The following is a 24,255-nucleotide window of genomic DNA, read 5'->3' on the forward strand; positions in this document are numbered from 1 at the left end:
GCAGATTATCAAATCATAGAAATGTTTGGCTGGAAGGGACCTCAAGAGGTCATCCAGTGCAGGGGTTCTCAACAGTTTTCTTTCGGAGGCCACTCCCAACATGCTATCAAAGCTTCGTGGCCCAGCTGTGCCACAACTGTTTTTCTGCATTTAAAAGCCAGGGCTAGCATCAAGAGGTAGCAAGCAGAGCAATTGCCCCGGGCCCCACACCACAAAGCTAAGTTGCTCAGGCTTTGGCTTCAGCCCCGGGTGGTGGGGCTTGGTGCCCCTGGCTGCAGTTCTGCACAGCGGGGATTTGGCTTTCTGCCCTGGACCCTAGAAAGTCTACCACCAGGCATGCTTGGCGGACCCCCTGAAACCTGTCTGTGCCCCCCGCCCCGCACCCCAGGTGGCCCCGGACGCCTGGTTGAGAACCACTGATCTAGGGCAACTCTTTGCACCAAGGCAGGACCAAGTAAACCTAGACCATCCCTGACAGGTCTTTGTCTAACCTGTTTTTAAAAAAACCTCCAAAGATGGGGATTCCACAACCTCCCCTGGAAGTCTATCCCAGTGCTTAACTACCCTTATAGTTAGAAAGTTCTTCCTAATAGCGTACCTTAGCTATCAGCTTTTACAGCTTCCTCTGAAGTATCAGGCACCGACTACTGCTGGCCACCAGGTGAGGTGGCCCAGGTGTCTATCCCTTCTGATATGACCGTTCCTGTTTTCTTATGTCAATTCATAAGGAATAACGGTTTTATGGTGAAGTACCGAGAGACAGGAGAGGTAGTTTTTATTGCTGGCTCAGCACGCTGTGGGTGCATGATCTCAGACAACTCACGGCACCTCAGCATGGCTGTTTCTTCATAAATAATTTGGAGGTGATAATATAGACCTCAGGGGTGATATGAAGCTAAAATAATTCCTCTCTGCAAAACATGCTGAGCCCCAAGGAGGGAAGTGCCAAGTGCTGCTGTTAGTGTTACAAATCCAGCACTATATGATCTCTAACACAGTAGGGGCAGGGACACAGAGCAATCCAGCAGGATGTTCAGAAAATGCTGGATGAGCCTAGCAAATTTGCCAGTTGCCATAAGAAACGTTGCTCTCAGGAAATGTAAAGTCGTGCGCTGTGCCTGCATACCCCATGCTGCTGGTCCATGCCGGCTGTTCATTGCCATCTATATCAGTCACTCCTTTGGTCCCCTTCCGGTCTGGCTACCAACAAGCAGCCTTTTCTGCAGCCTGCAACAATGAGCAGCAGTGGAGGCTGCTGACGTCTGCAAATAAGCAGGCAAAGGGACACCCAAAGCTCTGTTCGAAGCCAATTTAAAGCAGAGAGGAAGGATCAGTCAGCATCTGACTCAGAACCGGGTAGGCAACGCCTCCCCCGCCTAGGCTGAGGCACCTTCACTGCTGAGCAGACAGTGGGTGGAACTCCAATGATATATCCGCACGTGCAGTGTTGAAAGCAAAGTTGTGTGGGCTGCTTCCATTACGCACGGGCAAATTGAACGGAATGACAATATTGTCGTTTCACTTACTGCTGTCATATCGGATCTATCCCCAGTTGATTTAATCTGGATTCTAATCAGGGATATAGTGAGGGTGAGATTCATCCCAGGTAGAAATACCCTTAGCGCTGAATGTCGCTCAGTAGGTCCTCAAAATTGTCTGATGAGAAATTTAGACTGTGCATAGCTGATAGTGAATGTTTCTTTACCTGCTAAAGACTGGCATTTGACCTTGATTGAGGCTACAAGCAAAAACATATTGGTGCTTTTATATCCTGGTAATTAATCAGTGGGCAGTGGTGGCCATTTTATTTACTAATTATTAGTAGTATTTGTTTGTATCACATTAGTGCCTAGAGGCTCCAACTAAGATTGGGGCTGCATTGTAGCAGGTGCAGAACAAACCCGGTCCCTGTTCCAAACAGCTAAATCTAAATAGAGAAGGCAAATAAGGCAAGGGAGTAAGGAAAGATTATTTTCATCCCCCAGAGACTGACTTGCCCCAGATCACACTGGAACGGAACCTAGATCTCCTGAGTCCCATCCATTTGGTTTTGCGCTCAGAACTAAAAATGAGCACGCTGAATTTTACCAACATTTCTCCAAACCATTTCAGCCCAAGGTGTAATTTTCCTCTCAGAATGTTATAATAGGGTGGCCAATGATGCATCCCCAGAATACAGGACATCGTCTTGTTTGTCTCCACCCCTCCCTGGGTGATCCTGCCCCAGCCTGTGTGACCTCACACACTGCAGGGGCGGAGCAGCACACTCTGCACAATGGTGTCTTCTGTGAGTGATACCAATTTTATATCAGGAAACAAACCATACAAAAACTGGGTGGTCTGGCTGAAAACTAGACAAATGGCCTGCCTGTGTCATAAGCGCCTGATTATAAAGTCCTTCCTCAGCTGGTGGCCCCACCGGAGTGGCTATGTAATTAGAGAAAGGCTAGAGCTGTGGGGCTCAGATCAAGCCTTAGGTCTGAATTTGAATTTCCCCCCAATTCAAGGGGTGTTTGTATCTGCTGGTCTAGGTCAGCCCATCACAGAGAGAGGAATGGAAGCCCTGTAGGGCAGGGACCACTTGTTGTTACCTGTGTGTATAGCACCTAGCCCGACAGGGCCCCGATTACTGTTTTGTGCATGTCTAGGATCTACTACAATATGAATAAATACTAATAGCCTCAGAGATTGGATCTGACCTTTCCCAAAGTTCTTTGAAGGCTTGACTCTGATTTCTAGCATGCGGGCATCCATTGCTAGCTAGAATGCTGTAGGGGTGCTGATTGACACGTTTCTATGACAGTGCTGGATAATTTTTTTTTAAGTCAAGATGTTGTTGAATATGAAAGCCGGCGCTTTTTGCCAGCTGGAAGTTCAAGCTCACAGCCGTCAAGCTGCTTGCCCACAGCACACTGACCGTGTCCCCCTGCCACCTGCTGCCAACTTATGTTCCTGAGTCACTGCCCTAGACCCATGTAAAGGGACTTGAAGCCAACTTCCCACTATGGTGCTCAGCTGTTTCTCAGCTCCCGTTGGGCCTCAGCTGTTTACCCACTTAGTCAGCAGTCCTAACTGATGTGATGTGTCTTTGCAGGGCCATCCCTAGTGGTTTGATGGAGCCCAATACTGTCAGGGATGGACCCAGCCACAATGATCCATGATTTCAGGATGTCCAGGCTTGACTATTGCAAACCCCTATACCTGAGACTGAAGATGCAAATTCTGTGAGAAAAAAACCCCAGCTAATCCAGAATGCAGCAGCCCTCTGCTAAGTGACCCTGGGAGGGAGGAGTGTATCACTGCAGTGCCCCAGTCATGTCACTCCCTCCTCACTAAACAGAGTGCCCGTTCAAAGTCATGGTGCAAATCTTCAGAGCTCGGGGGTTGGGTCTGAGGTAGCTGAGCAACCACTGCTCTCTACACAATTAGGACCCTCTGTGACAGCATCCATCCTAAGGGCAATGGACCTCTCTACAACCTGTGTTAGACCTGCGAAAGCTGGAGTCTGAGCTTTCTCAACAGCCACCCCATGCCTGCAGAACTGCCTTCCTCGAGAAATCTGACTGACCTCAAATCTCACTGCCGGCGGGTCCCGCTGTAAGACCCAGCTGGTTTGCCCTAGCTTTCTACAACAACAAAACAATAGCTAACAAATAAACTAATGGCTCATGCCAAAGACTCCTGTCTGCTGTTGGCCTGGTTGGGAGAGAGAGAGAACAAATCGCCCATGAACTACCAGTTCCTGTTTGTTTTCTTGCCTTGGTCTCAGATATCACGTTGATGAGAGTGGTATAAATATCTAGACTGATAAGTCAGATTGGCACATGGGTGCTGGGGTAGAGGGTGATGGGGATGTGAGAAGGAAGAAGTGATAGAGAAAGATACAGTCCAAATAGTAATTTAACAGCCACCACGGAACACCCTTGTCCACCATCAAACAGAGGGATCAAAGCTGGGGGTGGCATCTTAGCTTGAGAACTGGAGCTGGAACAGAGCATTGGGACTGCAACGTGAGCCCAGGGATTTGTGCAGTAACTATGAGCTGAGCTTTACATTTCTTGTAGAGAAGAGGTGGCCAGGGCCCCAAAAAGTCTTGTGGTGATGAGACCTTGCAGAACCTGCTGCTCACAGCTGTTTGTTCTTCCAGGGGCCTTCTTGATTCCCTATTTTCTGACACTGGTGTTTGCTGGGATTCCTCTCTTCCTGCTGGAGACAGCTCTTGGCCAGTATACCTCTGTTGGCGGATTGGGGGTCTGGAAATTAGCGCCTATGTTCAAAGGTACTGTACTGTAAGTCCATGATGTTGATGCCCTATATCTAGCTTTAGAGCTGAAACCATTTACTGAAATGGGAAGCAAAACCTCAGGGACTGGGACATAAGCCCTTGGGGAATGGGTGGTGAGTCTCTGGAGACTGTTATATCTGATCTATGGTATTTGTAGGGTCCCCTTCACCATGGTGTCTAGGCATCAATAACACTCCAGCCCTCTGTTTGAATGACCTTTGATAGTGACAAAACGCTCAGGTAGACAACACTGCCTTGATGGAGGCAAACGACTGAATGGAGCCACCTGGCACACCAGGATTGTACTTAAAACGAGATGCAGTAAGTTGGCGGGGAGGACTGTGCTGCTCTGTACCAGCAGAACCCTGTTTACTGTACACTAAAAGGTTGGCTGTCTACCAGTTTGGCGTAAACCTGTTGTGTTTGCAGTAACAACATATGGGAGACTAGTGGTGAATTAGAATAATAAGTGTTTTTATTGGGAGACTAATTCAACTACCGGAGCAGGCAGAGACACAGCTGGTTCCCCCTCTTTGGTTTTCATAGAGCTCCACACATACAGTTCTGCTAGCAGGATACTGAAAGACACCACCAGTCAGTCTTTGAAACATGGGAGAGAGGCATGACATCCGAACAAGCCTTCACTGGCTGATCAGTGAACTTGAGGCACGGTGCACTGTCACTTACTGATCTCTGTGAGATGATTCACTTTTCCTAGGTGTACAAACCTTCGTCTCTCCTCTGTGCTGTCACTTCTCAGCTTGCCATCCCCACTTCAGCACAGGAGGCTTGTATCCATCTGCTCAATACAACTCCATAGACTTTGGGTGGCTTGTGTTGAACATGCTCTGTTTCTTCTCTCCTAGGAGTGGGCCTGGCTGCTGTGGTTCTCTCGTTCTGGCTGAATATCTATTACATTGTCATCATTGCCTGGGCACTGTACTATCTCTTCAACTCTTTCACTGCGGTGAGTTTCAGCCATTTCTATAAACCTTAATTGGCTCAGTGTAATTTTTGCAGTTCCTGTTTCTCTCATAAAATGTGGAGTTTAACATGTTACTTGCTGTCTGTGCCATGAAATATACAACATACAGCTTACAGATTGTGCAAAGGCTCGCTTAATGTTGCTGCTGGATCCGTTGCTGACACATCCTATGACATCAACTGTTCTGCATTATTGTGTGCTGATATTTTTCTTTTAGCGGTTATGCTCCCTTTATAAATCTTAAAAATCTGACCCTCTGCCCCACAGCCTTTCACATTCTCCTTTCTGTCTATCATAGTCAGAGAGCGCCAGTCACGGTAATAGCGATGTGTTTCAAAAATGGCTTCTTCATGAGATTGTCTCATTACCATGGGCTTGGTTGTGAGCCTAATTAGACCCCATTTACACTGCTCCCGCTTCATTGATTCCAGTGGAAAAGCACTTAAGCATGTGCTTACATCTATCCCCTAAGTAGGACAGCATTTAAGCAAATGACTTCTAGCATAGGCTTCAGTCCCATTGACTGCAACGGGGTGTTTTCCTGAATCGGGACCTTGTGCCAGTGTATACGAGGTCAGAATGGAGCCTCGAGTCTGAAGTACATTTCTTCACAACTGAACCATTCTTATCAATCTAATGGCAGAGCAGAGCTCCCTTACCAATCCATAGACATAAAGATATCTAATTCCATGGGTCCTGTGGGGTTCTATTTCGTTTAGACACGCCTGCTAAAATGTTGTACATGTACCATAGTTCAGTCCAGCTTCAGTTTTTATTTGATTATGTTTTCCAGCATCTGTGAAGCCATTTGTCAAAATGTTCTTACTGTTTAGCACTCCCAAACCGTGTGTGTGTAGTCTCCAGTGCCTTCTGAACACCTGCAGTACTTGTTGTTCTCTCTTAACCCCACACTAGCAAATTGTACAAGTGTCAGTTGTTGTGGTCCAGGTAGATCCCCTACATATTCCTGAACAAGACTTTACAACACAGGAGGGCAAACTATGGCCCGCGGGCCAGATCCGGCCCATCAGAGCTTTTAATCCAGCCCATGGGATTGCCAGCACCGTGGCGCAGCTGGGCTAAGGCAGGCTCCCTGCCTGCCCTGGCCCCGTGCCGCTCCCAGAAGCTGCCGGCACCACATCCCTGCAGCCCCTGGGGGAAGGGGCAGGCAGAGGGCTCTGAGAACTGCCCTCACCCGCAGGCACCGCTTCCCACAGCTCCCATTGGCTGGGAACGGGGAACCGTGGCCAATGGGAGCTTTGGGGGTGGTACCCACAGGCGAGGGCAGTGCACGATGGAGCCGCCTGCCCTATCCCCAGAAGCCACTGCCAGACATGCTGGTCACTTCCTGGCACGGGGCCAGGGCTGGCAGGGAACCTGCCTTAGCCCCACTGCGTGCCGCTGCCACCCCGGAGCTGATCAAGGTCAGCAGCGCCGGGCCGAAGCCTGCACTCTGAACCCATCCTGCACCCCACCCCCCTGCGCTGATCCCCCTAGCCCCTTGCCACACCCTTTCTGCACCCCACCCCCCTGCCCTGAGCCCCCTCCTGCACCCCACGCCTCCTCCCACACCCCGCACTCCCTCCTGCACCCCAACCCCTGCCCCAGCCCTACATTCATGGCCCTGAATGGAATTTCCCCACCTAGATGTGGCCCTCGGACCAAAACATTTGCCCACCCCTGCTTTACAACCACAAAAGAAGAGTGTGCACCCAGAGAAGGCGTCCCAGCTTCCCTCCTGAGCCCACTGCGCCTTGGGACAGGGACTCTGGGAGTTCAGTCAGTGCTGCCTGTGCACCCAGGCAGTGCAGACGTGACCAGTACAGCCGATGGTTTATGTGCCTGAATGCAGAAGATCGGAGATTTGATTCAAGGAGCTCACAGTTATCAGAGCTATACCATCAGTTTCTTTATATTAAGTGGAGATGGGTCTGAATCAACATCTCAGACTGGAGCATCCCCAAAATTTGGATCAAGGGAGCATTAAATCAGATCCCTGTCTGAATTTTGCAGCTCTAGAGTAAGATAAAGTGGGACAATAAATAAATAAATAAATAAATACCACCCAATTCCCCACCCCTGCCACATCAGAAACTCCTTAATCACAGTCCTGCCCAGACATATTCCTCCCTGGGTTCGCTCCACTGAAGTGACTAGACCAGGGATGAATATGGTCAGCTGCCTCAGGCTCCCAAGGCTCTGGCTGTGGGGCTATAAAATAGCAGTGTAGATGTTTGGGTGCAGGCTGGAGCTTGGGCCCTGAGACCCTCCTACCTTGTGGGGTCTCAGAGCCCAGGTTCCAGCCCGAGCCCAAATATCTACACTGCTATTTTTAGCCGCACAGCCTGAGTGTCATGAACCTGGCTCAACTGACCCAGGCTCTGAGACTCAGTGCTGCGGGTTTTTCATTGCAGTGTAGACATGCCCTGACGCACCAAGTCAGGAAAGCACATGCTAAATCAGCCATTATTTGTAATGGGACCTAAGTGGGTGTTTAAATGCTGTGCTGAACAGGGAGGGACATGAGCACACATGGAAGTGCTTTGCTGAATTGGGGCCTTAGTCCTGACTTTTCAAGTGCTACACAAATTGGCTTTTTAATCTTATAAATCAGGGCTGGGCAAACTTTTTGGCCCAAGGGTCACATCGGGGTTGCGAAAAGGTATGGAGGGCCGGGCAGGGAAGGCTGTGCCTCTGCAAACAGCCTGGCCCCTGCCCCCATCCGCCCCCTCCCACTGCCTGCCCCCTGACTGTCCCCCTCAGAACTCCCCACCCATCTAACCCCCCCTGCTCCTTGTCCCCTGACCGCCCCCTCCCAGGATCCCTCACCCCTAACTGCCCCCCCGGGACTCCACCCCCTATACAACCCCCCCTGCTCCCTGTTCCCTGACTGCCCCTGCCCACCACCCCAAACCTCTGCCCCATCCAACCGCCCCCTGTTCCCTGACTGCCCCCCAGGACCTCCTGCCCCTTATCCAACACCTCCCTTCCCCCGGCCCTTACTATGCCGCTCAGAGCAGCAGGACAGGCTTATTGGAAAGCCTGGGAGGTGGGTGGGCGCAAGCCGCACTGCCTGCACAGCAGTGTGGCTGCGGGGGAGAGGGGACAGCGGGGGAGGGGCTGGGGGCTAGCCTCCCCGGCCGGGAGCTCAGGGGCTGGGCAGGACGGTTCCGCGGGCTGGATGTGGCCCGCGGGCCATAGTTTGCACACCTCTGGTATAAATCTAGGTACAAATAATATTTCAAACTCAAGCCATATGTTTATTTTTTGTTCAATAAAACCAAACCATTAGTTGCAGGTGAGGCTAACAAAAAGCTACAGTTACTATAAATATGATATCCCTCAACCAATGAACTTTTGAGATCTAATGATGAAAAGCAACATGAGAGTGCCTGGTTTAATTAATAGCTATTAATCAGTGACAAGCAATTTTAAATATTTAAGTAATTAATGTCATTTTATTAAGGATTTGGTATTGCCCTAATCATAGCCTGATAGTATTTCGAGGAATACTTTGTCTTATATTCCGGAAAGTGACTTGCAAGTCTGGCTGCTGAGCTCCTGGCCTCTGACATTCAGACCCCTTTCAAGTGTCTCAAGATGTGTTCCCAAACATCTGGGCACCAAAAATCACTAACTAATCACCATTTCCGTCGACTAATTCTACCAAGAAGATAAAGTGTGTGTGTGTGTGTGTGTGTCTGCGTGCACATATTTCATTTTAATATATCTGTATTTATCCAATCTCCAAAAAAGATACTTCTTTTTAAATTGCAGTGAACCTACTGTTCCTTATCCAGGAGTCATGTAGAGCAAAATGTGAATAAATCACTTTTCAATAGAGCAAAACCTCCTTCTGAAAGTAAGATAATTTTACAAGAAGTTTTGTGCCAGTATTCAGATGCATCACAAACATTCCGGACCATACACCTGCCCATATGCTGCACTAGGAACTATGAAGCCATTGATGTAAAATTGTTTTAATAGTATTAAGTTTATAAATAAGGTTTAATCTTTCATGTAAACTTTGATCTTTTGTGGTGATCAGGCATAAATATTTTACCTGTTCCTTGCCTTATATTGGCACAGGGTCATATGCCCAACAGCTCTCCTTCCATCATATCTTTGAGATGCCTACAGAGCCCTCTCCATTACATCTTCACATTGTCTGCAGTCTATCCAGCACATCCTTGCCTTCCCAAGCACGACCTCACATTTCTCACAGTTCCCCAGGTATGCCCTGGCATTCCTTCTACACTCCCCACTGGTGCACCCTCATGTTCCCAATGCACAGACATCCGTGCATCCTGGCATTCCCGACAGTCCCACTCGGGTGCTTCTGGCTATTCCCCCCCAGGACATCTTTGTCTTCCTTACACTACATCACAGTGCCTATTCACATTCCTCACAGTTCCTCAGGTGCATCCTAATGTTCCTCCCAGGTCCCCAGCACGCCCTCATGCTGCAGGTGGGCTCTGGCATGGTCCTTCTTTCCGTACAGTTGTCTGCCCAGCACATCCTCATATTCCCAATGTCCTTGTGATCCCCAACCTCTACAGCAAGACCCTTGGGATCTCCACTCATGTTCTCCACAGTTCCCCTATCACATCCCCGAGCTCTCCCATCCCACTATGTCTACATGTTCCCCACAATCCCCCCAGCATGTCCTGATGCTCCCTGCAGTCCTCATATTCTATAGGTCCCTTCCACCACCCAATACATTTTCATATTCCCTACGTCACCCACATTCCCCACACCAATATGGCTTCCCAGTCCCACCCTCTACTTGGTACATCCTTGCACTGCTGCAACTCCTCTTTGCCATGCCCTCATGACTTCAGCTACCTCTCCCTGTGTTTCCATGTTCCCCCCACACACCTCAGATGTCTTCATGTTCCAACAAAAAAAGGAGTACTTGTGGCACCTTAGAGACTAACCAATTTATTTGAGCATAAGCTTTCGTGAGCTACAGCTCACTTCATCGGATGCATTCAGTGAAGTGAGCGGTAGCTCACGAAAGCTTATGCTCAAATAAATTGGTTAGTCTCTAAGGTGCCACAAGTACTCCTTTTCTTTTTGTGAATACAGACTAACACGGCTGCTACTCTGAAACTTGTTCCAACAGTTACCCTGCCAACCTGGCCTCACATTCTAGTTTCTCCACCCACCCGGCCTTCTGTTTACACAGCCCCCCAGAACATTCTTACATTCCTACCCTGCCCCCCAACCCGCCTCATGCTTCCACACCCCCTGCACACCCCCTACCCTCGAGAAAGTCCTCACATTCCCTCATCACAACCCACAGAATATCCTGTTGTTAGAATGCGACTTTTTAATTCAAATGGAGATGGGAGCAGCTTAACAAACAAATATGTTTTCAACCATAACAGGGCAATGACGCAGGGATAAGTGACTGACGCAAGAGAGCATTTCGAGAACAGAAATGAGCCATGCTTCCCTAATTTTATCCTCTCCTTCCTCTTCCCATTAGGATCTGCCGTGGCAAAGCTGTGGCAATGCCTGGAACACAGAGAGATGCTTTTCCAACTACTCCCTCAATGATACCACCAACCTGACCAGCGCTGTGACCGAGTTCTGGGAGTACGTCTCCAGCCTAAGTCAGGTTTCACCACTGCAGGGACCATCTCATCAATTCATGGGGGGTTCTTGTTCATCCATTTGAGAGTAGCTTTGAAAGTCTCTGTTGGAGACATGAAGTTGTTCATCAGACCATGCTGAATGGGTGCTCTCTGCCTCCAGAGGGGGCTAAATGTCCGGTTCATGTGCAGTTAAACATTCAGACAGGGCAAGGAGGGTCAAAACACCTCTCATCATCCATCCTTCTTCCATCAGTCCCTCACACTATATCTCATATTCTTGCTGACCTTCTTGCCTTTTGCTCATGTTTGGGCTCACACCCACCTTTTGTGCCCTCTGCCCGCATCTGGGCTCACCCTAATCCTTCGTTCCTTCTGTCTGTGTCTGGAATCTCTCAGTCTCTGTAAGTTATACTTTTTTCTAATTCCATGTCTTTTGTCTGCAGGAGGAACATGCACCAGATTTCTGGTGGCCTGGGGGAGCCAGGTAACATCCGCTGGCCCCTAGCTGGCACTCTCGCTTTAGCATGGGTTCTGGTCTATTTCTCCATCTGGAAAGGAGTAGAGTGGACTGGAAAGGTACTTTGTAATAATCAAGCGATACAGTGTTGCCTTTTATTACTGTACTCATCTCTCATGTTGAAATGTCCTCCAGATTCAATTTTGAGTGCCTGTAATTAGGGATTACTGTGTTTCAAGGAGGAACTGGAGTGTGTGCCATTAAATTCTTTACCTTTCACAGTGGTAAAAATTGCAGGAGTTGCGGAATTCTAATCATAGAGAATACTTCTTAACCGTAGAATCTCCAGGCTGAGTACTGAACTTTCAGACTTCTGGAACAATTTAAGCCAAGCTTTGAAAAAAGGACTTTCAAAGCCCAACTTGAAACACCTAAAGGGGCCTAAGCACCCGCTGTCTGAAATTCAGGTCATTTTAGGGGATTAGAAATTGAGCATCCAGAATCACTGGTCTCTTTTCACCTAATACGTTGGGTTTTAAGGATGGCCCTCGAAACAGAAACATATTGCTATTTCCTAGTGTATAACATTACAGACCAGCACCATAAAAAAGAAACATCTGAGAAATTGAGTAGTTTGGTAAAATGGTGCTCCTGGGATATATTATGTAGGATGTAACTTGGAGTGATGGCATGACATTAAGAAAAGAGTAATCTAGACTGAATGTCAAAAAAAAATTCTTCACAGTAAACTTTCTTAGGTTGTGAATTAGTCTCCTAAGAAAAATGGGGGAAGCACCTTCACGAAAACTAGCATTACTTGAATCATTTAAATAAAACAGTTATTCACGTAGCTGGAGTTGCATCACTTAGGTCGACTTAACCCCGTAGTGTAGACCTGCCCTTAGAGCCCGGTTCACTTCTTACTTACATCAGTGAAAATCAGGAGTAAACCCACTGAAGCGAGGAGAATCAAGTCACTGCTGTAGCTCTGACTGTGAGTGCCTCACTACACAACTAACGTCTCCCTTTCTATCTCTCTCAGGTGGTGTATTTCTCAGCCACCTACCCTTACTTCATGTTAATTATTCTTTTCTTCCGTGGAGTCACTCTACCGGGAGCCAAGGAGGGAATTCTCTTTTACATCACACCAGATTTCAGCAAACTCTCTAAGTCTGAGGTGGGTCCCGCAATGTTTAAAGCTTTTGCACTGCTGTATTCAAGTTCCTTGGCACTTTGAACATTTTAAGTTTCTCTAATAACAAAAAAAAAACCCTCCCCATCTTAGAGTCTTAGAATCCCAGTTGCCAGAGTCTTCACTGTCAGAGACAAAACTGGGCCAGATCCACAACTGGTGTAGATCAGCGGGGCTCCATTGAAATCCTGTAGTATTATCAAAGGAGCGATGCTGATTTACACCGACTGCAGACGTGACCCTCCAACGTGCGGATGCTCCATTCCACTGATTATTCTAGGGGTAGCTATTTGGATAGTGCAGTCCCAGGTAGAGGAGACAATGGAACCCTATATTACCCATACCTGCAATGCTAGATGTAGGTACGAGTTCAGCATCAGACATAGCTGTTATTTTAGGTGGAAGTGTTTAAATGGCAAGTGATAGCCATATACTGTTTGCCTTACTCAGTGGGAAGCCCAGTGAAGTAGAGATGCTTGAGAAGGCAAGTTTCTCTCTGTTATAGAGTAACAACTCCTTCGAGGTCTGTGAGGTCGCTGGCCATGCACAAGTGGTGACAACTGAATAGTCCTGTTTGTGTAGAGCTCCCACTGATCCCTCTTTGTAGGAACCACTGCACTGTAACAGTATTGCCAACCCATGAATAAGGCTCCCCTCAGAAAAATTACAAGATTGGTTTAAACATCATGCCATAAATATATAAAAAACCACCTTCTGTGTTCTTTTTATTAGCCCCCTGGGTTTGGGGCCTTTAAGTTACACAGGGGCCACATTTTCCAGCTTTTCTCTGCAACTATGCAGGCTAGAAACTACAACTTCTAAACAGTGAAAGCTGAGATTCCCATGTAATCCGCTGACTTCAGGAGCTGGGGCTTTAAGAAGACACACCAGCTATGGTGAGACTTGTGATAAAATGCAAGTGTTGACACTCCTGCTCTAAGTACAGATGTTCCGCAGACCCCTTCCCTTCCCCTTGCATTGTGAGGTGGAGAAAATGGTTCAGAATAATAAGACACAGTCTCAGCCCCACCCCCCGAGTCTGTGCCCATTTCTGGAACCAAAACCTGAACCAAAGTATTGTAAGGATTCTGGGATGTTCATTTAGAGCCAGGTTGCAGCTGGCTCTTGATGTGTTTGCAAGTTGGGGAAGGCACAAGGAGATCTCCCTTTCTTGTGGCTGATGAAAAGTGCTATATGAGAGCTAGGTATTATTACTGTGCATCTCCCAAGCACAGAGACTGCTCTCTGCTAGAACCCTCTGGGACATTAGCAACCCCAAAAAGAGCAAGGAGAAGCAAAGGCTGTCCCCCCCACCTCCTCCCCTAACCTGTATTGCTGGCTTGCTTTGGAGGGGTGTGCTCGTTTCTTCTTCCCATATGGAGGTGCATTCCCCCGAGTACAAGAGGCATTATGCTTCTGTAACACCTACAGATCCTGGTGGGCAGGATCGAACCTGGGGCCTCTGGAGCTTAGTGCATGAGCCTTTACTGCATCTGCTAAAACCCAACTGACTCTTACCTAAGGCTGTCGAGCAAACACATTAATCTCTCTCTTTCTAAGTGGTCTCAGTGCCAGGAGGTGTGTAGGTTATACTTCCATGAGGTAACATGTCTCCCTGAGCTCCACTTGGGACCCCCACCCCCATACAACACAGGCTAGTGTCTTAAAGCACAATCTGGCCCTTAACAGTTTTCTTCCATTACTGTTCATCTCCACCTGTCTCTGTGCTTCTGAGTTCAGGCTGACTCTGGAAGTGCTAAAATAGGGGGAGAAGAGCTGTTCTCCTGGCATTTCTGGGAGTGGGAAGTAGTGGAAATCAAGTGTGAAGGCCTGTTCTCGTGAGATTTCCAGTCCTGCCTTGCTGGCCCCAGAAGCTCTGGCTAGTTTGGATAAGCAGCCAACTTTGTAGGTGTTTATGTGAAAGGAACCCAAATTTAAAATCATTTGAGGGTCTCTCCTCAGTAGTGACAGACAAGAGCAGAGCCTGCGTTGCAGAGATTAGATTGGGATTTAGTTGCAGAGTTTAGATCAGAGTTTAGTGCTAAGAGCGAGATGGGGTGGGAACATGCTAATTAGGGCCCATCTCCAGCACTGATTTTTATTCCTGCTAGCTGCTGCAGGAGCTGTGCAAGCAACCTGGGAGTCTCACTGCAGCAGGCTCTTCTGTCCTAGCTAAACAGCATAGGAGTCGATACTGCACATCCCGAAGGGAGTCGTAGGCCTCTTGATAGGGACATTGACGTTCATCTCTGGAGTATGTCAGTGTAGTCTCTTACCTAAAGCTTCATCAAAATCAATATTTCGACTGTCCTACCTGCCACACTTCTCCTGCTACATGCTTTAGACACGATAAAATATTGTTCAAAGAAGATCTAGAGAGCTAGGTGGACAGACTGGATTATGCAGAATGTGCCTGACAGTGCTATGGAATACTGAGTCCCAGCCTGTTCTTCCTTTGCAGGTCTGGATGGATGCAGCCACACAGATCTTTTTCTCCTATGGACTGGGGTTGGGATCTCTGATTGCCCTGGGAAGCTATAACTCCTTCCATAACAATGTATACAAGTCAGTATTCTTCAAATACCTCTACAACCAGAAAGACACACAGAGGCAAACTGTGAACCCCTGTGTGACATTGGTAAGCGTTTAGTCACAGGGGTATTCCCATTGCAGTCACCGAGACTACTCCTGTGAGTAACTACTCACCAGTGTAAGGGGTTCACAATCTGGGCCATAGTACCTGATGCTGTACGGTCTGTAATTCACCAGCATGCAACCCAGGCCTCACCACCGGTCTTCATATCTGAATGTCTTCTGGCCACATCACCAAGGACATCACCAAGTTACTCACCCCACTTCTGACCTTCACCTCTCACTGTCATCTGTCCACAGCATGGTATCTTGCCTCCTCAGGCCTCATTTTCACCCTCACCTCATCCCCTAAGTCTAATCCTGTTCTGATTAGCTGACTGGACCAGAAATGCAGAAGGTTTTCTCACATCTGTGTTTGCTTTTCCAGAGACTCAATCATTGTCTGCTGTATAAATTCCACCACCAGCATATTTGCAGGATTTGTCATTTTCTCCATTGTTGGCTTCATGGGTCACATTACCAAGAAGTCAGTCGCTGAGCTGGCATCTTCAGGTAAGCAGACATTGCATGTGTAGTGTTCAGACTGGAAGTGTGATCCAGTGGGTGGGCCCCTGGCATGGAGGTCAGGAAAGATATGTTTTATTTCCAACTCTGTTACTGATCTATTATGTCACTTTGGACAAGTCACTTCACCTCTCTAGCCTCTGTTTCTCCCCCTACCCTAACAACACTGCAAACTCGTACCCTTTGTAATTCCATTGAAGCTCAATGGAGTTACAGTGGTGTAAATGAGAGGAGAATAAGGCCAGTTTTGGAGGAGAATTTTTATACATCATGCACAACTAAGTCGATTAAACTTACAAGACCAGAGCCCCACTGCCTTCAAGACAGCAATGCCAGTTTTCACGACAGACGATCTGGCCCATGAAGTGAGTGAAAATGACCTCCAAAAAGAAAACAGGTTCCAAATTTTCAGAATGTAATAATAGTGAATAGCATTTTGTCAATCAGCATGGTTCTCACTGAGCTTTCCCGACTGGGGCGCAAGTGTGTAATTCAATTTCCTGAGATGGTACAGAGTTGTAGGACTGGATGGCTCAGGAGACTGGGAACGAGCCATTTGGCAAATTCTTTGCCAAGCTGAACAGATGTGAGGAATGGCCTGGGTCCCAGAGGAATCTGGGAAGCTTATTCCTGATAGACTCAGGTGCTCTTTCCACTCAGGTTCCCAACACAGGAAATTCTGAGGTTTGTTGTTGTTCTACACCTAGATTGTCTATTGTTCAGGACTGGTGCACTTAAGGAGGCTCTTTATGGGCATAGCCCTTTGTTAGAGCTTTCCCACGGAGTAGCTAAGCTCTGATACGATCAGTATTCTCACGAGAGCTGGCTGAAGCTCAACGTTTCCTTTTTGTGGGAAATTCTGACATTTTTGTTCTGAATTCCATTTTCAACCTTATCAAAGAGGTGGGTTTTTTTCAATTTTTTCCCCCAGACTAAATTTCTTTGCAATTGACATGTTCCCCCAGAAAGTTTCAATTTTGATGAAATGGCATTTTGGGACCGAAAAAATCCTGTTGGAAAATGTCTGATCAACTCTCATTCTCAGTGTATATGTCAGTAACAAAGTATACGCATTTCCAGGAAAACATTTGATCCCCCAGTCTGTTCCTGCATCACTGATGATGGTAACAAAATGGCATTGTTGTTTAAATGGAGGAAGAGATGAATGGATTGTCAAGTCCCTCACCCCTCCTTTGTGCAGCACAGACAAAGGGGGCAGATTTTCTTGGAGCCCATATTAAAATATTGGCAAGTTTTTGCTGTTGCCATCTCTCGGTTTAATAGTCATACTGAGCTCTGACATGCCTCATTGTTAAAGCTCTTCAGAAAGGTAAATTATTCAATATGTTTTCATTCTGGTAGGTCCAGGACTGGCTTTCCTTGCCTACCCACAGGTTGTCACACAGCTGCCCATGTCCCCTCTCTGGTCGATTCTCTTCTTCTCCATGTTAATGATGTTAGGCCTCGACAGCCAGGTGAGACAACACACCGGGGAAAGTGGGTAAGAAGCAAAGCTGTGGTTAGATAAGAACCACCCCGGATGATAGTTGTCTGTCCTCCTCTGTCAGTCCTGTACAGTATTCCCTCTAATTTTTTCCATCCTTGTGCAGAATGAATTTTGTTATGTGCACCATATCGAGGTAATGTGCAGATGTGCGCCACCAGAAGAAACCAAAAATCTAGATATAATATATATTTTAAAAAAGTTACCACAGGGATAATTACTCCAGCCAGGACAGGTTAAGCATTTTAGAACTCACTACTCAAAGAATTAAATTTAAGCATAAGAGAGAAATAAAAATTATGAAATTTTTTAGTCAAAACACTAAAATAACACACTTTGAAAGAAGTATCAAGAAGTAACAACAACAACAAGTATGTGTTGGGAGGTGAGTGTGAAAGACAGAGTGTATGTGTGTGACACAACAATATAATGTGTGTGTGTGTGTGTGTGTGTGTGTGTGTGTGTGTGTGTTTGAGAGAGAGAGAGAGAGAGACAGAGGAGCATATTGCCCCTTTAAGTATGCTACCCTTTTAAGTAGATCAGCAAGTTCAGACACAGCAGCAGCTGCCAGCATACCCTCTCCATCCTGAGCCTTGTTCTGTGTCTCCCCCCCCCCCCCGGCTCTGTGGAGATGGTGTACAGGGGCAGGGGGACACCCTGACATCAGCACGCTGCCCCGCCTTTTTCCCCTTCCCCTCCCCACTCTGCACAGCAAGCGGAAGGCTCCTGGGAGCAGCTCCAGGGCAGGGGGAGCACACGACAGTCGTGGGAGGGATACCTGAACTGCGTGGTACTTAATAGCCTGCTGGGGGACTGCTTACAGGGAACGTAGGTCCTGTATAGGGTGATTTCTCACACTCAACAATGAGATCCTCTATTTTGGGCAGATCTTCACGTACAAGGGAAATTTTAGGCAAATACTAGAGAATATTTATAGAAGGCAATAGTAATTGTGAGTATTCGCCTGGGACACCTGATTCCAAGAGATACCACTCAGAGTCAGAGAACACAGGCACCAGGATGTCTTTGTACTACAGTAGCTCCTGGCCCTATTGTACCGGGTATAGTACAGACACAGGCAAGTCGGCTTACTTTATCAAAGGAAATACCAGCTATTTCTGAGTGACACAGCCAACCCACCAGACACTGGCTGATTCCTTGAAAGGCTTACAGAAGCAGTGGGCTTGGAAGGGGAAGATGGTAGTGCCCTTCCCAGTTAATTCTGGGAGGGCATTCTGTGCATATGGGGCAGTGCAGGAGAAAGCCCACAAGTTATAGGAAACCTTGTGCCATGGCCTGATCTAGTCCCACTCTCTGGAGGGACACCAGCCTGTTGTGATGGGATCGGATTGCTGAATCCTACATGCTTCCTAGCTCCTGGGTCCAGGTAGTGACATAATAGCCAGAGAGCAGATGCTTCCTACAGCGATGGAACGGGTTTTTCTGTTGCTGTAGGTAATCCACCTCTCTGAGCAGCAGTAGTTAGGTTGATGAAAGAATTCTTCTGTCAACCTTGTCGTGTCTACATTTGGGGTTCGGTTGGCTTAGCTATGGTGCTCAGAGGTGTGGATTTTTCACACCCCTGAGCACTGTAGCTATGTTGATCGAAATTTTAAGTGTAGACCAAGACTTAGAGAAGTTCCCTGAAGAGCCCACCTGGTGGTGGGAGCTCTGGTTTCTAGTTAACCCCTTTAGGGCAATGTGTCAGTAAAACAAGGAAACACAGGCTTAACAAAGGGATTTCTTAAACATAAACACACACCCCTTAATCTTAAAAAGCACAATAAAGTTTTGTTTGTGAGTTCTGGGTTTGGTTCAAGGCCTTAGGGGAGGTAAAATCCTTCCTTCCTCCACTCACTCCAGCTTGCCTTCTGTTCCTGGCGATGAAATGGCTTCCTTGGCTTAGAAAGCAGCTACCTTGTCAAAAAGACTAGATTAGATGGGGGGAGTGGTGGGATTCCAGCTCCCCCTCTCCCCAGACAGATTTCTGTGAAGACAGTCCATTCAAAGCCAAAGGCCCTGCTGGCAGAAACCGTATTGTTTGAGCAAGGGAAATTTGCTCAGTGTTGATGGCCCTTGATTGCTCCGTCACATCTTCCTTCCTCCCTCCCTCCCCTCACCCCTACATAGCCTCTCTGCTACAAAATGCTGAAAAATGGATGATCTGATCTACAATTACTGATCTGATGTACAAAAACTGGTTGCAATAACAGATAGCTTTCATAAAACCACATGAAATTCATAAATAGACATGGACATATTCCCCAAACTGTCACACCTTGTGTCCAATCAAATCTAATCAACCCAGCTGGAGTTTCACATGCTGAATGCTCCCACTGAACAGCTCAGACCAGGACTTATTGCTGATATTATTTGGCAAACAATCTCAAATAATGAGTAAATGTTCCCAAAGTAGCTAAGTTCACTGAAAGAACTATTCTCTATGGATCATTCACTCGGCTCTCGTAAATAGTTCAATACATGACAATAAGGCTCCTAAGCACTGTGTGGCATTATTGATGCCTTTGCATCTCAAATATCACATGAAAGTCTTAGAGTCCCATATGACTGTCAGTCTCACAGGGCACGGAGCTCTTTGGGGGCTGCCAGTGCCTGGGGAAGGGGTGTGTGAGGCATCAAAAGCAAAACAAGCATTTAGAAAAACAGATAAATAGATGTTGAGGGTTTCTGTCTGCATACTGGAGATTTACTCATTCAGGATATGATTTACAGGCATAGCGTGGAACCCACAATGCCTGCAAAAAATATGCCTACTTTTGCATGTGCAGTAACAACTGTGCATGCAAGTAGGTAGGTAGGTAGGTGCCTGGCTAGTCATTACTACACACAGGCTCCTGATTTGCATGTGTTGCTATAACTGAGCACACAAATGCAAGCGTGCAATTGCACAAATACTTCAGGTTGCCTTTTTTGAAAATTAGGCCCCACATGTTCTCAGAAAGCGTTGGTTGTGCACAGGAACATCTTCTGCAGGACGGTCAGCAGCCCAGTCCATGACGGCTTAGTCCAGGCCAGGTGTAGCAAGGTGGGAAGGCTCTTGTGTCAAACCCCACCCTTCACAGGCGCTAGAACCCTTCAGAGGGCTGCTGAAGTTCTCCTGGCTCATTGTCGCAGGTGCAGCTCGTTATTGCAGCGGGGCTAGAAGGGAGGTGGGAGTGGTTCCCTGGAGAGAGGCCAGAGCTGGGCCTGGAGGGACACCCAAGCTGGGAAGCTAAGATTGAGGTTTATGTTCTGGTCATGTTTGAGCTGCCAAGAAAACCAAAGCCCATGAAAGTGGGGGGGTGTTTGGCCAGTAAGGTGTTGCTGTGCTCAGTGTTGAAACACCTAACTGATTTAAGAGCCTAAATCTCATTTTCCAAAGGGGTTTAGGCACTTAGAACCCTAAATCCTATCGGCTCTCAAGGGGATTTAGACTCCTCAATCAGCCAGGCATTGCAGTGCTAAGCGGCACAACCCCTAAATACCTTTACAAAACTGAGCCTCCGGGGCCATTTCAGTGAAGCACTTAGGCACATCTTTAACTTTCAACATGCGCTTAAGTCCATCCCGGCTCAACAAAGCCCTTGAGCATGTGCTTAAAGCGAAGAATGTGTTTAAGTACTTGGCTGAATCCGGGCCTAACTCCGGGTCTGTGTGCTCTGGGGAGGACAGAGTCGGGACTCAGCCTGCTCACACCTGGGCTTAAGGAGAACCGCTTTTGGTGACGGTAGGCAGCACAGGGCGTTGGAGAGTCAAGGGGAATCACAGGGTCTGTCTGTGCCCAGTAGCCTCAATAAAGAATCCTTTGTGTATTTACTACCGCTACGTCCTGTCTCTTTGTGCCATGAGGGACATCGCAAATTCTTATTCACAGCTGCAGTGGCATACGCTGATACGCACAGACACACACACACGTTTTCACTCGTGGGTTCAGTCCTCTTGCATCTAGATCTAGGTTTAGTTCTCTTGCATCTCTTGCATAATGTGCTAATGATTCCTTTTAACTGCCAGTTTCCAGGTCAGGCGTTTGCTCCACCAGGGGAGTGAGTGGAGCCTTGTGATTCCAAGCCCGCGTGTGTCCCATGTGATGCCATCTTTTACAGGTTATTCATGAGCATTTCTTGCTGATGGAATCAGAGTCCTGCACAGCAGAAACACCCACTCACAAGCCTATCTGCTGAACAGCTGTTTTTCTGCAGTTAAACTCCCTTTGGGCTGTCTTCTTCTCCTGCATGATACAAGGAGCTCTCCCTGAAGCCAGTGGGAGTTCTTTGTATCCTGTGGTGGGGATCGCAAGCCCCTTGAACTGTGGGAAAACTCTCTTGTCTGCTAATTGTTGTGAGGTGCCAGCCTGTCAGTGACTCAATATTCTACTGAGTCTCCTGCCCCACAATTGATGGAGTGACCAGACCCCGGCAAGGGCGGAAAAAAGAGTGGGGGAGAATCAGGAATGGAAATAGGAAACGGGAAATAACAGGATCACCAACTCAGGTTTGGGGTGTGGGGCAGACGCCTATTATAGAAAAGTGACAGGAATAATGAAGAGACAACAATATACTGAGGAAAGTGAAACATTTCAGAAAACGCACAAAAGCCACTGTAAAGAGAAAAAAGAAAGAAAGAAGGAAGGAAGCAAGTACACAGAGTGATAACAATTATTATTTATTATTTGTATTATGCTAGTGCCTGGGAGCCCCAGTCACGGACCTCAGAATCCCATTGTGCTAGGTGCTGCACAAACACAAAACAAAAGACTGTCATTGCCCCAAAAATCTTATACTCTGAACATACAGCAAGAGAGAACAGATGGAGCCAGACAGATAGATGGGCAGGGAGGGGTGAGTAAAAGGAACCAGTGAGACACTATTGGTCAGCACGATAGGCCGTGGACTCTGCACACCAGCAGCCTAAGCAATGTCAAATAGGAAACACCGCAATGGCCTGCTCTTCAGAGGTATGGAGCACTCGCAACTCCAGCAGACATCAGTGGGAGCCGCGGGAGCTCAGCACGGCTATAAGTCAGGCCATTTTTGTTTAGGTGCCTAAATGTTCTATTTGGGTGTCTAACTTTAGGCACCCAGGTTTGAAACGTTTAGCCTTAATGACTTGTTCAAGGTCACATAGCAGGTCAGTGTCAGGATTAGACCTGGGGGCTTCCTAGCCCCCAGCCAGGTGCGGATTGCACTACCAGCATTGCACAATTTGGCCATCTCTTCCTGTGTGTTCCATGTGGTCTGGTTAGGATGTGGAGAGGTGTGTATCCCATCGGTATTTACCGCTTCAGCCTTCCTCTCCCCCCCCACTACTCCTCACACAACTTCCCTAGGACTTCCCCCATGCATATCTGCTCCAGTAACTCCCTGTGCCCACTTCTCTCTCCTCCCGTACACCACTCTTAATCTGAAGTGACTTCCAGTTCCCTTGCCATTTACCCTCTTGCTCATAGCTTTCCACACCCATATCTACCCCAACTTGATGGTCTCCCATACCCAGGCCCTTCTCTTTTCCCCTCTACCTTCCCCCTGTTACTTTGCATATCCAGTCCTCCCTGTCAGCCACCCTCCCCTTCACTTCCACACCAGCCCCTTTCCTTCTCCACAACACCAATCATTATCCAGCTACCTGTGGTAACTCCTGCAGTCAAGTGAAAGAAACAGATTTTGACACGCACACCGACGCCAGGCTTCAGCATGGTGGTCCTTCAGCACCGTCACTACATGCTGGAAATGAGGTGAAGGCAGCAGGGAAGCAGTGGTCAGTCAGACACAGAGATAGAAGAAGTAACACAAATCCAGGCTGAGAGGTGGTGCATTCTCCAGAGGGGAGGGAGGTGGCACCACACCGGGGGAGTCGGAGGAGGAGGAGGAGTGTTTCAAGGGAATGCAGAGGGTGGTGATATGTTTGTGTGTGTCTTTCCTCCTGCAGTTCTGCACTGTGGAGGGGTTTGTCACAGCCCTGTTAGATGAGTATCCCTATCTCCTGAGGGCCAGGAAGAAGCTCTTCATTGCTGTGGTCTGTCTTATCTCCTACATTGTTGGATTCTCCAACATCACCCAGGTACCTCTCCCTGTGCTCACTCCAGCTCCTGTTCCTGGTGCTCTTCCATCCACCTTTTTGTATAACAGCAGCAGAGGAAGCCTGGGGGAAGGGCCATTGTCTGTGAAAGACACTAGGGCCACTGTTGGTCTGGGCTTTGCCCAGCACTGTCATCTATCCAGCAAGCTGCAGTCTACACATTAAATCTCAGTAAGTTATCATCATCCTTGTGGTCAGTCTAGCTGGGACTCCTGTTGCTTCGAGAATGGGCCTATGTCCTGGAGGGTGACACATTCTCTAAGCAGAAGATTGAGATAAATCAAAAGAGAGCAGGTCTGGTGGGGATCCGGGGCAGTGACACTAAGGCCCAGGCTCCATGTTTACATGCCCTAGTGAGTGACCTAATGCAGAGATCTGTATACTGGGTGTATGGCAGTGAGGCTCAGGCTTTGTGTGCAGACTTCAGGGCCCGGCTCGGTGACATGGAGGCCAGGGTGTGGATTTCCCACTTTGTGACTTCGTGCTGGATGAGTCACAGAACATGGAACGTCTGCAGAGGCATCTGAAATGCAGCAGGAGGGACAGAATGGATTCATTTTACAAAGTGGCTTCACCTCACACTAGAGGGGGAAGGCAGCCACACGAGAGTCCTGCTTGTCTCCCTGCCCTCAGCCAGGCTTGAACACTCACTCCTTGACCACATTCCAGAGTACGTCTGTTAAAATGGCAGGAATTTGATTATAACAAAATGATGCATCTTTGTTGGCTTCCATAGGCCAAGGAAATTAACACACACAGGCAGAATGATTAGATAAAAGTATTGATCGTATTAATCCTCAGCTCCCCACCCAGGCTGTACTCTATAACCAGGCCCCCTCCCTTTGGCTTTGTCTCCTCAGGGTGGCATTTATGTCTTCAAGCTGTTTGATTATTATTCAGCCAGTGGCATGTGTCTTCTCTTCCTCGTGTTCTTTGAGACCATCTCAATTTCCTGGTGTTATGGTAAGTGCAACTCACCTTGTTCCTTTGCTTCTTATCTA

The 24,255-nt window shown here is 47.7% G+C and overlaps 1 protein-coding gene across 1 annotated transcript in view; it reads left to right on the top strand.

The window, feature by feature from the left end:
- Positions 1 to 24,255, top strand: part of LOC141987560 (sodium- and chloride-dependent GABA transporter 1-like) — a 31,623-nt gene that overhangs the window by 1,601 nt on the left and 5,767 nt on the right. Inside the window, exons 2-11 of the mRNA XM_074953041.1 lie at positions 4,148 to 4,279; positions 5,152 to 5,252; positions 10,762 to 10,871; positions 11,314 to 11,446; positions 12,370 to 12,504; positions 14,981 to 15,084; positions 15,539 to 15,663; positions 17,038 to 17,150; positions 23,105 to 23,236; positions 24,115 to 24,217. Coding sequence (XP_074809142.1) covers positions 4,148 to 4,279; positions 5,152 to 5,252; positions 10,762 to 10,871; positions 11,314 to 11,446; positions 12,370 to 12,504; positions 14,981 to 15,084; positions 15,539 to 15,663; positions 17,038 to 17,150; positions 23,105 to 23,236; positions 24,115 to 24,217 — 1,188 coding nt within the window. The remainder of the gene's footprint in view (positions 1 to 4,147; positions 4,280 to 5,151; positions 5,253 to 10,761; positions 10,872 to 11,313; positions 11,447 to 12,369; positions 12,505 to 14,980; positions 15,085 to 15,538; positions 15,664 to 17,037; positions 17,151 to 23,104; positions 23,237 to 24,114; positions 24,218 to 24,255) is intronic.

The sequence above is a fragment of the Natator depressus genome, chromosome 1 (assembly GCF_965152275.1).
Source record: "Natator depressus isolate rNatDep1 chromosome 1, rNatDep2.hap1, whole genome shotgun sequence".
NCBI lineage: Eukaryota > Metazoa > Chordata > Testudines > Cheloniidae > Natator > Natator depressus.